This window comes from Poecilia latipinna, unplaced genomic scaffold (assembly GCF_001443285.1).
Source record: "Poecilia latipinna isolate Pla-1442-1.1 unplaced genomic scaffold, P_latipinna-1.0 Scaffold3480, whole genome shotgun sequence".
Classification (NCBI taxonomy): domain Eukaryota; kingdom Metazoa; phylum Chordata; class Actinopteri; order Cyprinodontiformes; family Poeciliidae; genus Poecilia; species Poecilia latipinna.
Window position 1 is genome coordinate 28353 of NW_015116096.1, and position 13197 is coordinate 41549.

Genomic DNA, 13197 nt, shown 5'->3' on the forward strand with positions numbered 1-13197 from the left:
CAGAAGGGCAGCAAAAGCAAATGAGCTGGATTAGCAGTGCTAGCCAACAGACAATGGCGTCATCCAGGACATGTTTGAGTTGAGCTGTTAGCATGTACAGCAAGTCTTTGGTCGGAAGCTTCTTCATTTTGTAGCAAGGCTAGCTGCGTTTCCATTACAAATTGTGCGCAAGACTTTGTCGAAAAAACAGTTTCGCCATTACGGGGTTTCCATAAAAAAATTAAAATCACACAGTGAAAAAGTCAAGAAACATGACCGCCATGATCCTCCAGCTACTTCCGGTCGTCTCCTTCGTGGTTCCCGCCAGCGGCAACATCCGGTTGTTGACGTGACTGGTGCGGAAAAAAAAAAAAAGTATATTGCAGTTTGGGGGGGGGGAGGGGGGGGAGTCATCCTAGCGCCAAACCTTTATCGATTTTTATTAATCCAAGTTTCCATCAAATTGCGCAATTATACATTCAATGGAAACCGGAAATCCTGCCGTCATCCACGACTCTTACCATAAATCATTTAATTACACTTTGGGATATATATATATATCTATATATATATAGATATATATATGTAAATTGAGAATAGTAGCTCCCACCTTGAAAACTCTGCTTTTAATGACACCTCACATTGAAAATTACTCAATTAGCATTAAGCTAGCCGCTACTTCCCTTATGAAAGCCTATCGAAGCAGCAGGGGTGTACTTACTTTTCCAAATTAAACAAGCTTCCCAAACTTGGAGGTAATTTACAGCAACATTTAGAGACAAACTGTAGACGACAAAAAACAAACACATGCTGGTCGAAACACATAATGCCCTGGATTTTTATTTCATTTTGTGACATTTCAAAAGGATTTCTTTTGTTTGTGTGTGTGGTGGTTGGGTCTACAAAAAACAAACAGGAAACAGAGTCATGAATCAAACTGGGAAACTGGAATGGGCATAGGGATAGTGGTACAAACAAAGAAAAACTACAAGTAGCCTTGTTCAGTACCAAACTCTTCACAGAAGAGAGCACATTTTTTTTTAGGTTTTTATTTTTTCCCAAATGAAGGCACCCGATAACATGTGGTTCATGGCCTTTCAGCCTTCAGGATAGCTTTTTTTCTTTTAAAGTAGAGAAAACGTCTAATTTTTTTTCAATTCATACATGTTTGTTATTACATAGAGGTTGGAATGATAAATGTCAGTTACTGCATTTTTTTTTACTCCCTTATATATAGATATATATATTTTGTTTAGAGCAACAAGTAACAAAAGAATGAAGTTTTTCCATGAGCAAATTTAAAATAAAAAGTGGGGGAGGTGATACAAAAATATTTATTTAAAAAAAAAACAAGAGATGGAGGAAAAACAATGAAAAATGAAGCCATCTAGTGGAAACCAAACGGTAAAAATCATACAAAAGCAGCATCAGTCAATTAAAAAAACAAATCATATAGTGCCTAGATACGTCAGAAGCAGCAAAGACTTCTGGGAAAGTCTTCATCCCAATTGTTTTGTTACTTGTCTCAGGAATAAAAAAATGTATGGAAGAGCAAACAAACGCCTCGCCTACCGGCCTGCGACTCCTCAACACGACAAATGTGGTGGAACAAAGGAAACATGTTCAATGTTTTTAAAAAATATATGTAGATGTAGCTGAACACTGACTACAGCTTGGGGCACCGGTGAGAGGTACAGTGTATTTAAAATTTAGCAAAAAAAAAAAAAAAAAAAAAAAAAAAACTGACATGAATGGCAGGGAGGGAAGGTGGGGAGAAATAACTTTGTAAACACGGCACAATAAATAGATCCAACAGCAGGTTCTGCACCATGCATGTGATGACATACATTTTTCTGTGGTACAACTTTCACTCCTCGTTATTTTTGCACCAGTCGCAGTTTGTCGTTTTCTCTTTTTTTCTTTTTAACTTTGTATCTCGAGTGCAAAACATCACAAATGAACAATTCTGTATTCAAGTAATGTTATATACAAGAACGAGGGGCGGTGGTGGTGGGTGGGGGGGGGGGGGGATTTTGGGGCGTTTAAAGGTGGGGCGGGGGTATTTATTACAAATATGCTGTACTGTACATATAATTGCCATATTAAGAATTTACAGACGATCTCTTATTAACAATAACAAACGGGGGGAAATTATGGGAGGGGAGAAGAAAAAGAAATTTGTACGAGACGAGCATTGCAATTAAGTCCCAAAACGGTTGCCGTGGAAACCCAACCTTGCCGTGCTCATTCAGCCACCACTTGCATTCACGACTAAACAAAATGATGCATAGCACCTTAAAAAAACAAAGAGGAAAACAAAGAAAACGCCGCTGGGTGACGTTTCCCTCGCAGCCGGCAGCGGCGGCTACGTGACCTCCATGGCCACTGTGTTCTCTGACAGACTGTTCAGTGCTGGCTTGTCTTGCTCCAGATTCTCCCTGAAACGGGACAGAGGAGGCAGAGGAGCACCGTTAGCTTAGCGCTCACAGTCGGCTTCAGGCTTTAAAGGTTTATTTCTGGAAGCGACACAAACATCAGCAAAAGTGTTTTTGTTAATTCCAGAACGGACTCAGTATTTAGTTCAACAGCATCAATGACTAACATTTACAGTACTGACTCACTTTGGGTCCAACTTGAACCACTTGACTGTTTTTTTGTAGTTTCAATCAGCCAAAAAGTATATAAATATATATATAAATTTGTCCAATTACATTTCAGCTTCAGCTGGTGAATGTGGCTTAAAAATAAAATTATTTTTTTCACACCAGATCCAATTTAAAAATGTTTTTTTCTTGCCTTGTTTTTTAAAACAGAAAATACAAACGGCAGAAAATGTTTACAGAAAACAGCTTTAATCATCCCGTCTGTGAACTGCATGACGGTATTTAGACCAGGCCACAAAATATTTTAATATATACAATATAATTTATTCTGGTAATAAAACTTTATTCTCCCATTATTTCAACTTTACTGTCATGCAACTTAAGTTATTTACAAATCTGAGATCTTAGGCATTTTATTAGTATACAGTTTATACTGTTTTAAGACATATATATTAAATTGGGTATATTTTGTTATGTTGCTATAACACATAAATCCACTGTGGGATTAATAAAGGACTAATCTGTTTAATAAAGGACTAATCTGTTTTATTCCCAGAGCCAAACATGGAGAACAGTTTTTATGTTCCTCTAATCTGGAACAAACATCCAGAAAACTGTAAACTGCAGAAAAACTGAGCTCCTTTAATCAAAGCTAAAATCTAATTTAAGAGTTGCCTATGATGAGTAAAAACATTCTGGCTTTTTTCGTTCCTGATTGTGGAGAAAAAATAACCAACATTTTGTTGTTGCAATAAGCAATAAATTAATCGCATAATGAATTAAAACAAATTCAATAATTTCCATTTTCATTATTTACCGTTTTTATTTTCCCTTTCTACCAAAACCTGGACGATAAAAATCTTCTGGTTTGCTGCTTTAGCCTCAGCTGACCATTTTTTGAAGAACGATTTTGTTTACAGAAACTTCATAATTCATCTTATTTGTTGTTTCTGTTCTGCGTGTTCTGGATATTTAAAATGTTTACAGTGTTAAGCTTATGGATCTTTGAGAATGTGTCCCTGCATTATTACCAATGTTTTACAGGACAAGAGGCGTTTTCCTCACCTGGGCACCATGTCCAGCGGGGAGGTGGAGGAGGCAGCCACCTTGGGCTTCTGACAGTTGGCGGTTGCTGCGTGGGCGAGCTTTAAGGCGGATGTCGACATGGTGGCGCTCAGCGTCCGCGGCGCGTGGATGCGCTTGCCGGCGGGGATCGCCAAACGGAGGCTGTTGTTGTTTCCCAGCAGGACCTGAGTGGCGTTGGCGGCGGCGGCGTTGGCGGGGGGGTGGGCTGTGCCGTTGTTGTTACTGGTGGCGGAGCCGAGGGTGGTGGAGCAGGGGTGGAGCAAGGCGGACGTCGGGGCTGCGGTGGGTGGAGCCGGGGCGGCGGGGGACGGGGACGCTGTGCTCGAGAGCGACAAGCCCTTGTAGACACCTGAGGTTGGGGTAAAAACGGGGCGGTGGTGGTGGGAGGGGCAGGAGGGCGACAGGGGGAGGAGGGGTTTGGACATGGAAGTTGAAATTATCGGCCGAGGAAAATTAAATAAATTCTACTTTTTAAAAATGTTTTCAAAGGAGCCACAGAAAACTGCAAAATATGAATTAAAACAAAAATTCACTTTAGCAAAACTTTACTACGCATTTAAAAAGGGACCGATCTTTGTCTCCGTCACTTTAATGTTCATGCTCAAAATCACTGCATCAGGTTTTCTGGGTGTTGAAATCTCTTAAGTTCATGTTTTCACTGCAAAAATACAAAATCTTACCAAGTATTTTGTCTAATTTCCAGAGCAAATATCTCAGGACACTTCAAATAAAAAAAACTGACTTACAAATGAGTTTTCAGCAACAATATGAACTTATTTTACACCAATAATTCCTTAATATTCATGACAAAAAGTTTATTAAAATGATCAGAACAGTTCTGATTAATCGATAATTGAACTAATAGCCAAATACTTAGTAATCGATAAATCGTTAACTGTAGTAAACAGCAGTTGAAAGAACGCCAGTCAGAGCAGTGATTACGCCAAATTGTACAGAAACGCATGTGGGACTGCTGATGAAAATAAAAGCTGTAATTTGAGCAGTTTGACTAGAAAACCCAGAAAGTCACCGATTTGTTGAGCTTGGTGAGGATTTTAGAAGAGAAAACTCATTTATGTCACCATCTATGAAACAACTGGAAGGCGATGGAGGTTGCTTCCCGCTTCTCACCAGAATCCCAAATGAAGGAAGGCATCGGGTTTCATAAACTGGTTTTCTGCTTTTATTTGATCTTTGGGGAAATTTTAGGCGTTTCATCCAGCGACACTCTAGGGTGGAGCGTTTGTGTCGTCGGCTGTACCTGAGGAGAGGATGCCGTTGACTCCGCCTCCCAGGGCCAGCTCGTCCTTGGTTTTCAGAGCCAGCAGTTGTTCGGCGGAGACGAGGGCCGAGGCGGCGAAGTGAGCGCTGGCCTCGTCCAGCGTGTTCGCCAGGCTCTGTGTGGGGAAGAGGAGCAGCGTTTAGGAGAAACCCAGCGGCTGAGCGCGTGGCGGTGGCGGCGTACCGACCTGTGTGCTGTTGGCAGTGCTGTTGGCTTGGTGCTGCTGCTGGATCTGCTCCAGCTGCTGCTTGTGCATCAGAGACAGCTGCTCCTGATGCTGCTGGTACTGTTCTGCTGTGAACGCTGAGACAGAGGAGTCAAGTTAGCCATCTGGGAAAAACATCTTTATCCCACGCCGAGATAAAATACTGCTGCACACCAATCCGGGTTACTTTGAGGGGAAAAACAGCTTCATGAAACACCGACTGCCGATGCTGGATGCACGAAAGTACAGAATCGGAGATAAATAGGAGGATTGTTATCCATTTATTTTGTGATCTGGCATGAAATGATTAATCGGACTACTCAAGTTTAATTATTAATTAAGCCGCTGCAGGTACAACAGGAAGTAGTAAGAGCAAAAGGAGACAAACTGTTTTGTACAGAAACGATTAACTATTGAAATAATCGTAAATTTAGTAAACGATTAATCGTTAAATGGAGTATACAGACTCAAAAAGGCAATTTACTGAAGAAATTAACCCAAAACTGTTAAAAATAAAAAATACATTTTACATTTGAGGTGAACAATCTGCTTCGTCTAAATATGTTCTACCCAGAACTCCTTCGTGTCGACTTGATCTTTATACCACAGAGATTAAATACTGCAGTGAACCAGGCTGATTCCTTTAACCAAAAACAAAAAAACTTATTAGTTACGACAGCATCAAAGGATGCTTTCTGACAGGAAACGGCGACTGCTGGTCCTCTGTATGTGAACGTAGAGAACCAAAAGATGAGTAGGAGGTTTTGCATGTTCATAACTTCACACCAGGGCCGAAACGATCAATCAGATCACCGCTGATCAATTAAACAGCTGCAGGCACAACTGGGAGAAATAAGAGTAAAAAGAGACTCAACTTTTTTTATACTCGTTTAAAACTGAAACGATTAATCAACTGTTGAATTAATCCGCAACAAATTTAATAACTGACTCATCGTTAGTTTATTACAGACTCAAAAAATCGATTTGCTGAAAGAACAGAGCAGAAATTAAGCCAAAACTGCAACAAAAAAACAACATTTAAACTCGACTTTTATCCAGTCAGTTTGGAGAAAAACAAACCAAGAGCAACTCGGCCAACGCCTCCGTGTAAAAACACTACAGAATTCACACAAAAGGAAGAAACAAGTAGATATTTAAGTTCTGTTGAAATAGAACCTGTTTGAATGTAAACGTTTCCTGAATTTGCCATTTCTTAGTTTAGATTTTGAAACATTAATCCTCTCAAAACCTTTTTTCAGACTGATTTTAACACTTTCCGACAGACAGAAAATGAAACGTTTTACGTCTGAAAAAGTAAGACCTATCCTCTGGTAATACGGTGGGAAAACAGCCGTCCAACCTTTTCATTTAACTTGGGAAATGTGTGAAATATTTGCAGTGGATCCCAGTTTTAGCCCCTTTAAAACATCTGAACCTGCCTATTTTTACAGGTCAGACATGAACATGTCTTAGTGATGCTACAGGCGCACAGTGGACTGGGAATGAAAAGCTGGGAAACCAACCATGTTCCCAAAACAACCAGCTAAACCTTTTCAAACATCCGGTGAGAACTTCGATGTGTTTGGATCAAATCTGCGTCACTTCCTTCATTCGTCTCTTAGCGTTTCTAAACAATCAGTTTGATTTCCCAGTGTGTGCAAACAGAACCAGAACCTGTTCAGATGCAACAGCACATCTGGTGTAAAGCTAAAGCTAATCTTCAGAAGCAGGAATTCAATCACATCCAAGTCAGGAAAAACGCATTAAAATCCTGCTGCCGGTGAAACATCAGCATTTTCCGCCCGACTCTTGGTTTTCGCCTCGAGTCTTTTGATTTTTACTTTTTATTGATTTCAAAGTCTTGTTTCTCATGTCATGAAATGAAACGGCTTCATGCTTCTCTGAAATATTGATTTCCTCTTTCCCCACTGACCCATAAGTTTTCCAGTCCACAGCATCTGAGACTACTAGTCCCTCTGTTCTCCAAGTCAAACATCTGATGGCATCTCCAGCATATGAAAATCCTCCAATCTGAAGTTTTCCCAGTCAACTGCGCCGCTGTGGCGTCGCTTCCAGCAGAACCACCCTGTTAATTTGACTCATGCCTGGGCATTCTCATTACGGTGCAGCTTCACAAACACAATCAATAACCAAAAGCATGTAAAAACAATGTTTGCAGCACCAGATGCGCCTGAATGCCTGCAGAGTGCGGCGTTTAGCCTGCGAGTCAACGGCAACAGGTCCGGCGTGCGTCATGAATTTATTCAGCACATCCAGGTTTAATTGACGCCTCTGGGATTGGGAGGGGAGCTCAAACTTAAAAACAAGAACAAATCTTTCACAGAGCAAAAGGCAGGAGTCGGAGTAAACAAACGTAAAATTAAAGCAGATGCAGTAACGTCGTTAAAATAACTGATATCTTTACATGACTGATACTAGAAGAATGAATTATTCAGATACTCGTGGACAAAATCGATGCAACCCGACGCACTTCTTCACAACAGACACTCGGCTGATTAAAACAAGGAGCTGCTCCAACTTTAAAAACAACATGGAGGGAATCTACAGAAAAAAAAAACATGAGCAACACTTTTTGGACAACCAGCAAAAAACCCAAATTATTCTGGGATAAGTGGGGTTCCCCGAGGTTCATTCCTGGAGCATGTTTCCAGCAGCTTAGCCATCTGGGTGAACCTTCAGAGCCACATAAAGACAGTTACTATTAGCTAAAAAACATTTCCAGGATGAAAGGACCAACACCAACAAGAGAAACTCATCCATGGTTTATTTTTGGTCGCATTTATTACTGCAACAGTGTCTTAACAGATCTGCCTACACTGCAGCTAACTAATGCTAGTTAGCATAGCCACTGATGATGGCAGACAAACAGTTCTCCTGCAACAGCGAGATGATTCTCTGCCATCTAGCAGAGAGTACATGAGGCTGATTGACAGCGCTAAGACCCTCCTCCTGGCTCTCATTGGTTGATTTTGGTCGGGAGTGATTAATTTCTTCAGACAGCAACAGCAGCTCAGGAAGGTGGTGGAGGAGATCGAGCTTTTCACAGATTATTTGTCTCATAAACTAGAAGTGCATTGATTTATTGACAAGTCCATTTATCGGCACTGATTTCCTCAATTTTGGGAAATCGGTGATCGGCTGATACTTCCACGTGAAGCCGATCTCGTCCACCTCCGCTCTAACAATCAGCCTCTGTCTTCCGCTCTGCAGTCAGAGTTTTGTCTGACAGACCCGGCCCACCAGGTCATGTCTGCACTTAATAATCATCCCACTGTTGCAAACAAAATTGGTACTGGCAAAAATCTGAATCGGCAGAGCAGGTTATTTAAAGACGGGAAAACTGCAATCTGTGCAACCGTAAACCGTCATGACATGGTGAGAGTTTCAACAAATATGTTAAAAACAGTTTTTTTGTTATAAAAGTTACATGCTGCAGCTTTAGCGAAACCTCAGAGGCCACTTACCAGCAACGGGTGTGGGAGGAGGGACCACCCTGGCCGGACGCTGCGATCCGAACGGCCGACCCCCAGCTGAGGCGGCGAGCGGGCGCTTCACGCCTCGACTGATCCTCCTGAACAGCGGCTGGGCGTTGTCCAGCTCGTGTAGTGGTAATGTCCGAGGTCTGAAGTGCCTCCAGCGGCACGACTTTATATTAGACAGTATCTGGCTGAGGTCCGAGCAGGGGGGCGGCGCCGAGGGGGGGGAACTTCTGTCCGAGGTATTTGTTTCTGAGGTACCGGCGAGCGCCGGCGAGCGCGAAGTCGCCGAGGGAGGCGGAGAGGCGGGCGGCGGCAGGTCGGGCGTCTCCAGGTCCAGTTGGTGGAACGAGTCCGAGTGCGCCCGGTCCAGTAACACCCTGCAGGCCCACAAGAACCAGTCAGGAAAAACTTCCTTTAATCGAATCAAGGTCAACAGTTCATGTAACTTAAAATAAATCATGAATCAGAATAATATCTGCCCTCTATTCACATAAATATGGTGCTTCCCCATTACACATATTTAAAAAACTCAAAAATAAACACATTCAGCGCCATATCGCTTCATGACGATGACTTTCAAATTTAAATGCAGAAAGAGTAAACATTTAATTTAAGCATTTTTTAAAATTAATTTCAGTTCCTTGTAAGTTATATTTGCCTTCTCCATTTCCAAATCTGCTTGGTATAAATAATTGATACTCTATCAAATCATGACATTTCAATAACTGTATAAATATTAGGCTTTTGTTTTTTATGTATCCACTTGCAGCAACAAACAGCTTCTGCAAAAGTAAAAATCTAATCCGTTTTACAGATATTAACCCAAAATCAGTGAGTTATACAAGTTATATTTTAACTGCACAAGATTTCCATGACATTTCTTTTCCATCTCCACTCTAACATGCGATCGTGTTTCAGATGAAATGTTGGAGCGAAGCAGAACCGACAGAACCGACCTGCCGCCCCGTCCCACGCGCCGCCGCGCCATGCCCAGGCAGCGGCGTGGAACCGTCAGCGTAGTGAGGCTGTAGCGGAAACGCGCTTCGGCCAGGCCGCCGTCCCAGGCGCCGCTCCACGGCCAGCTGCCCACCAGGTCCGGACGGGCCTGGACACACAGAACCACAGCGGTCAGCCTGACCCGACCCTGAAGGGAACCCGACTGCAGGCCAACAGCCAGAAACGCGTCGTTTAACTGGGCTCACACACTTTTCACACAGTAAAATTCAAGCACATTTCAAGAGTTTTCAAGGTAAGTTTCCAGACTTTTCCAGCACCTCACCTTGGAGATAAAAACACAACTAATAAAAAAAGATTATTTAAATTCACGATTATATCACATTCCTGAAAGTCATTTCAGGAAATGGAGTCAATTTTTGCCAAAAAAGATTTTTTATTTATTTTTGTCTTAAACATCTTTTGGCAAAAACGACTCAAGTCGTCATGTTGGGAAAATGATGAAATATTATTTATTACCTTAATAGTTTTTGTGTCATTATTCTGCACAGGGTAAACTTCATATATGTTATGAAATGTTCAACACCTCATACACCCGATTGGTAAGAGGGAAAAATAAATAAATTCCTGAAATTTCAATAATTTTCTTTAATGTTTAACAGACGATCAATAAGTCATTGAGAAATTAGGAATAATCAATATTTATTACTTTGAGACAACCCAAAATAATTTTTCTGCTTAAATTATACAGAGAAAGTAACAAAACAGTTTTCTGGTGTTTAGCAAATAAAAATAACTCAAAGTATGAAAGTAATACTTTCATACTTTAGTCTGATTTAACTTCAGACAGGAGGAATAAATCCGTTTCTGTCTTTATTGGGTGAACAAAAATATCTGGTTTCAACTCAACATTTTCCAAGTTTAGTGTTTTAATCAAAAGTTCAAATGCAGTTTGAATATCAAGCACTTTCCAAACCTTGAAAACACCTCATTGAAATTCAATTCCAGGATTTCCAGCACCCGTTTCAAACTCGGTTTGTTTAAAGCTTGAGCTAAAAGTGTGAGGCTTACGGCGTAGTACTGGCAGCCGGCTCTCCTGCGAAACGCGTACGCGCCGTCGGGGTCGTTCTCCTCCTCCGCTTCCGAAGAGCCTGAGTGGAGCTGCGGGCAGAAGAGGTCAAAGGTCAGGGTTCCAGTCAAGCTCAAGGATAAAAAGTGTTTTCACCGTGAAGTTCGTCGCTCTCAGAAGTGCAGAGATTTAAACTGGAACTGCACCAAAGAGAAGATGGGAATGATTTTTAAATTAAACTCAATAAGGTGGCGGCTCACCTTCCCCTCATTAATACGAAAATAAACAAACAAAGAGCGAGATTCAGGGTTTCTGCTCATCATTATTAAACGTTGCCTGACAGCAAAGTCCCACACTTTACAAAGCAAATGTCTTGGTACATGTGAAATAAGAAACTTTTCATCAAGTAAAGGGAGCTTGTTTTAAGTAAAAAATGTAATATTGATGAACAAGCACCAGTTTAGTTGGCAGATTATTTTACAACATGGGTAAAATCTCTTCATCAATATTACATTATTTTACTTAAATCATGCTCCCAATACTTGCTGAAAACTTACTTGTAAGTTAGTTTTGTATTATTTCAAGTGTCCTAATATATTTGCCCTAAAAACTAAACCAAAATTATGTGGTAAGATTTTGTGTTTTTGCAGTGCAGACCTTGAGAAACTAAAACCAAACTCCATCGTTTGATCGCTGAGGATGAGCTAACCCGTTAGCGCCTCACCTGGGAGAAGGGCTCGTCGTCGGAGCTGGGGAAGTCGTACTGGTTCAGGTCCTTGGCGTTGAACACGACCGGACCCGTGTGGTGGGCCGTTCCCGACGACAACGGCAACATCTTCGGCTTCTTCTCGTACCTCCTCTTCGGCCGCTGGGGTTCTGCCTTCTCGGGCTGCGAGAGCAAAGCGTTAGTACAACGTTCCGGCACCGCTAAGGCGTTAGCGGTCCTGACAGCGGCTTCACCTTGGACTTGTAGTCCTTGGAGTCCAGATGGTCCTGGTGTCGGTACTGATTGGTGAGCGGAACCAGGGGGATGATCTGCGGCCTCACCAGCGCCCGCTCAGCCAGAACCTCCGCCATTATTTCTCCACCAAAGTCTGACATGGAGTTTCTGGAGACGGAAATGAAAGCATCAGCTTCCACTCTGAAATATTTCAGAGTTTTAACAATTTTCAGTAAAATTTAAGAACTTTTCCAGGACCACACTTTAGAGACAAAAACAATATAAATAAACTAAAAAAAAAAGTTTTAGTTCACAGTTATTGAGTACAGTTAATTTATTTTTGGTTTTATCATTTCATATCCTACAGCAGGAACAAAATGTTTTGTTTTGAAGTGTTTCTCACTCACCCTGCACACCTGACTGATCTGAGAATGAAACACTAATTTAAAAAAGAAATCCCCAAATTTAAAACAATGTTTGTTTTAAATGTTAGAAAATCAGAAGAGTTTCCAAAATGCCAGTTTAAACTTAATTTAAGTCAAATTTAAATTCAAAAATACTTAATTGATCCAAAAGGGAAACTAAATGTTGTGGTAAGCCATAAATTCAAATCCGTCAAAACTGTTAGGATATTTAAATAAAAAGCTGATGTGAATAATAAACATAATATTGAAACAATTCAAAGAAACTATGCAACAGTAAATCACATTCATAGTCAAATTAAATGATTACATATTGTCACCTTCCTAAATTACTGCCCAAGTCAATTTTTGCCAAAAGATGAATTAAGCAAAGCATAAAATCTACAAAATACAAATAAAGTTACAAACAACATCTCTGAAAAGTGTCCTTGCCAGGTTTTCTGGCTTTTAACAAAAATAAATAACTTTAGCGATTCTAAACTAAAAAAAAAAAAAAACTGCCTTTTTTTTTAGGTGTATGAAAACAAATAATGTTTTCCATTATTTAGTCAAACATCTTGCATTTTATTATTTGAGTGTCAAGCACTTTCAAGGACTTTGTGCAGAAATCAAGCACCTTCCAAACACCTGACTGGAATTCCAGTGTTTTCCAGGATGTCGTAGGAACTCGGCTTGCTGCTTCGGTCCCGTTTGGGAAGCAGAACTTTGGGTCTGCAGCTGGACTCACCGCTTCTCGACGATCTCCAGCGTGAGGTGCAGCAGCTCCCTCTTGCTCTTCTCTCTCCTCTTGATCATCTCCAGGATGGTGACGGCGCGGCTCAGGTCCCTGCGCAGCTTCAGCATCTTCTCGTACGACGCCTCGTCGTTCTTACGGTTCTGAGCGAGGAAAGGGAGACGGTGCTTTAGGCAAACGACCCAGATGTCAGGAGTTTGTGAAAAGGGTTCGAGGCTCATGTTGGATTCGTGGTCCTCAGTTAGGACTCAAGGCTGTGACAAATAAATGAACAAAACCACGAAGGTCTGACGACAAAAACATGGAAACTCAGACTGTTAATGTTCTGTATACAAATACTCAAAATTACCATTTCAGCTTCGATTTGGGGACAAATGTCAGTCACTTAGAGAATAACAATAAACTTCACTAAAATATTGACACA

The 13197-nt window shown here is 41.2% G+C and overlaps 1 protein-coding gene across 1 annotated transcript in view; it reads right to left on the bottom strand.

Annotated features, from left to right (window-relative positions):
• Window positions 1-1680: 1680 nt before the first annotated feature.
• LOC106941055 (enhancer of polycomb homolog 1-like) overlaps window positions 1681-13197 on the bottom strand; it is a 16936-nt gene continuing 5419 nt past the window's right edge. The window contains exons 3-12 of the mRNA XM_015023985.1: window positions 12768-12916; window positions 11639-11786; window positions 11403-11567; window positions 10681-10770; window positions 9612-9760; window positions 8641-9032; window positions 5138-5253; window positions 4930-5065; window positions 3648-4017; window positions 1681-2417 (exon numbers count right to left, since the gene is read on the bottom strand). Coding sequence (XP_014879471.1) covers window positions 2345-2417; window positions 3648-4017; window positions 4930-5065; window positions 5138-5253; window positions 8641-9032; window positions 9612-9760; window positions 10681-10770; window positions 11403-11567; window positions 11639-11786; window positions 12768-12916 — 1788 coding nt within the window. The 3' untranslated portion in view covers window positions 1681-2344. The remainder of the gene's footprint in view (window positions 2418-3647; window positions 4018-4929; window positions 5066-5137; window positions 5254-8640; window positions 9033-9611; window positions 9761-10680; window positions 10771-11402; window positions 11568-11638; window positions 11787-12767; window positions 12917-13197) is intronic.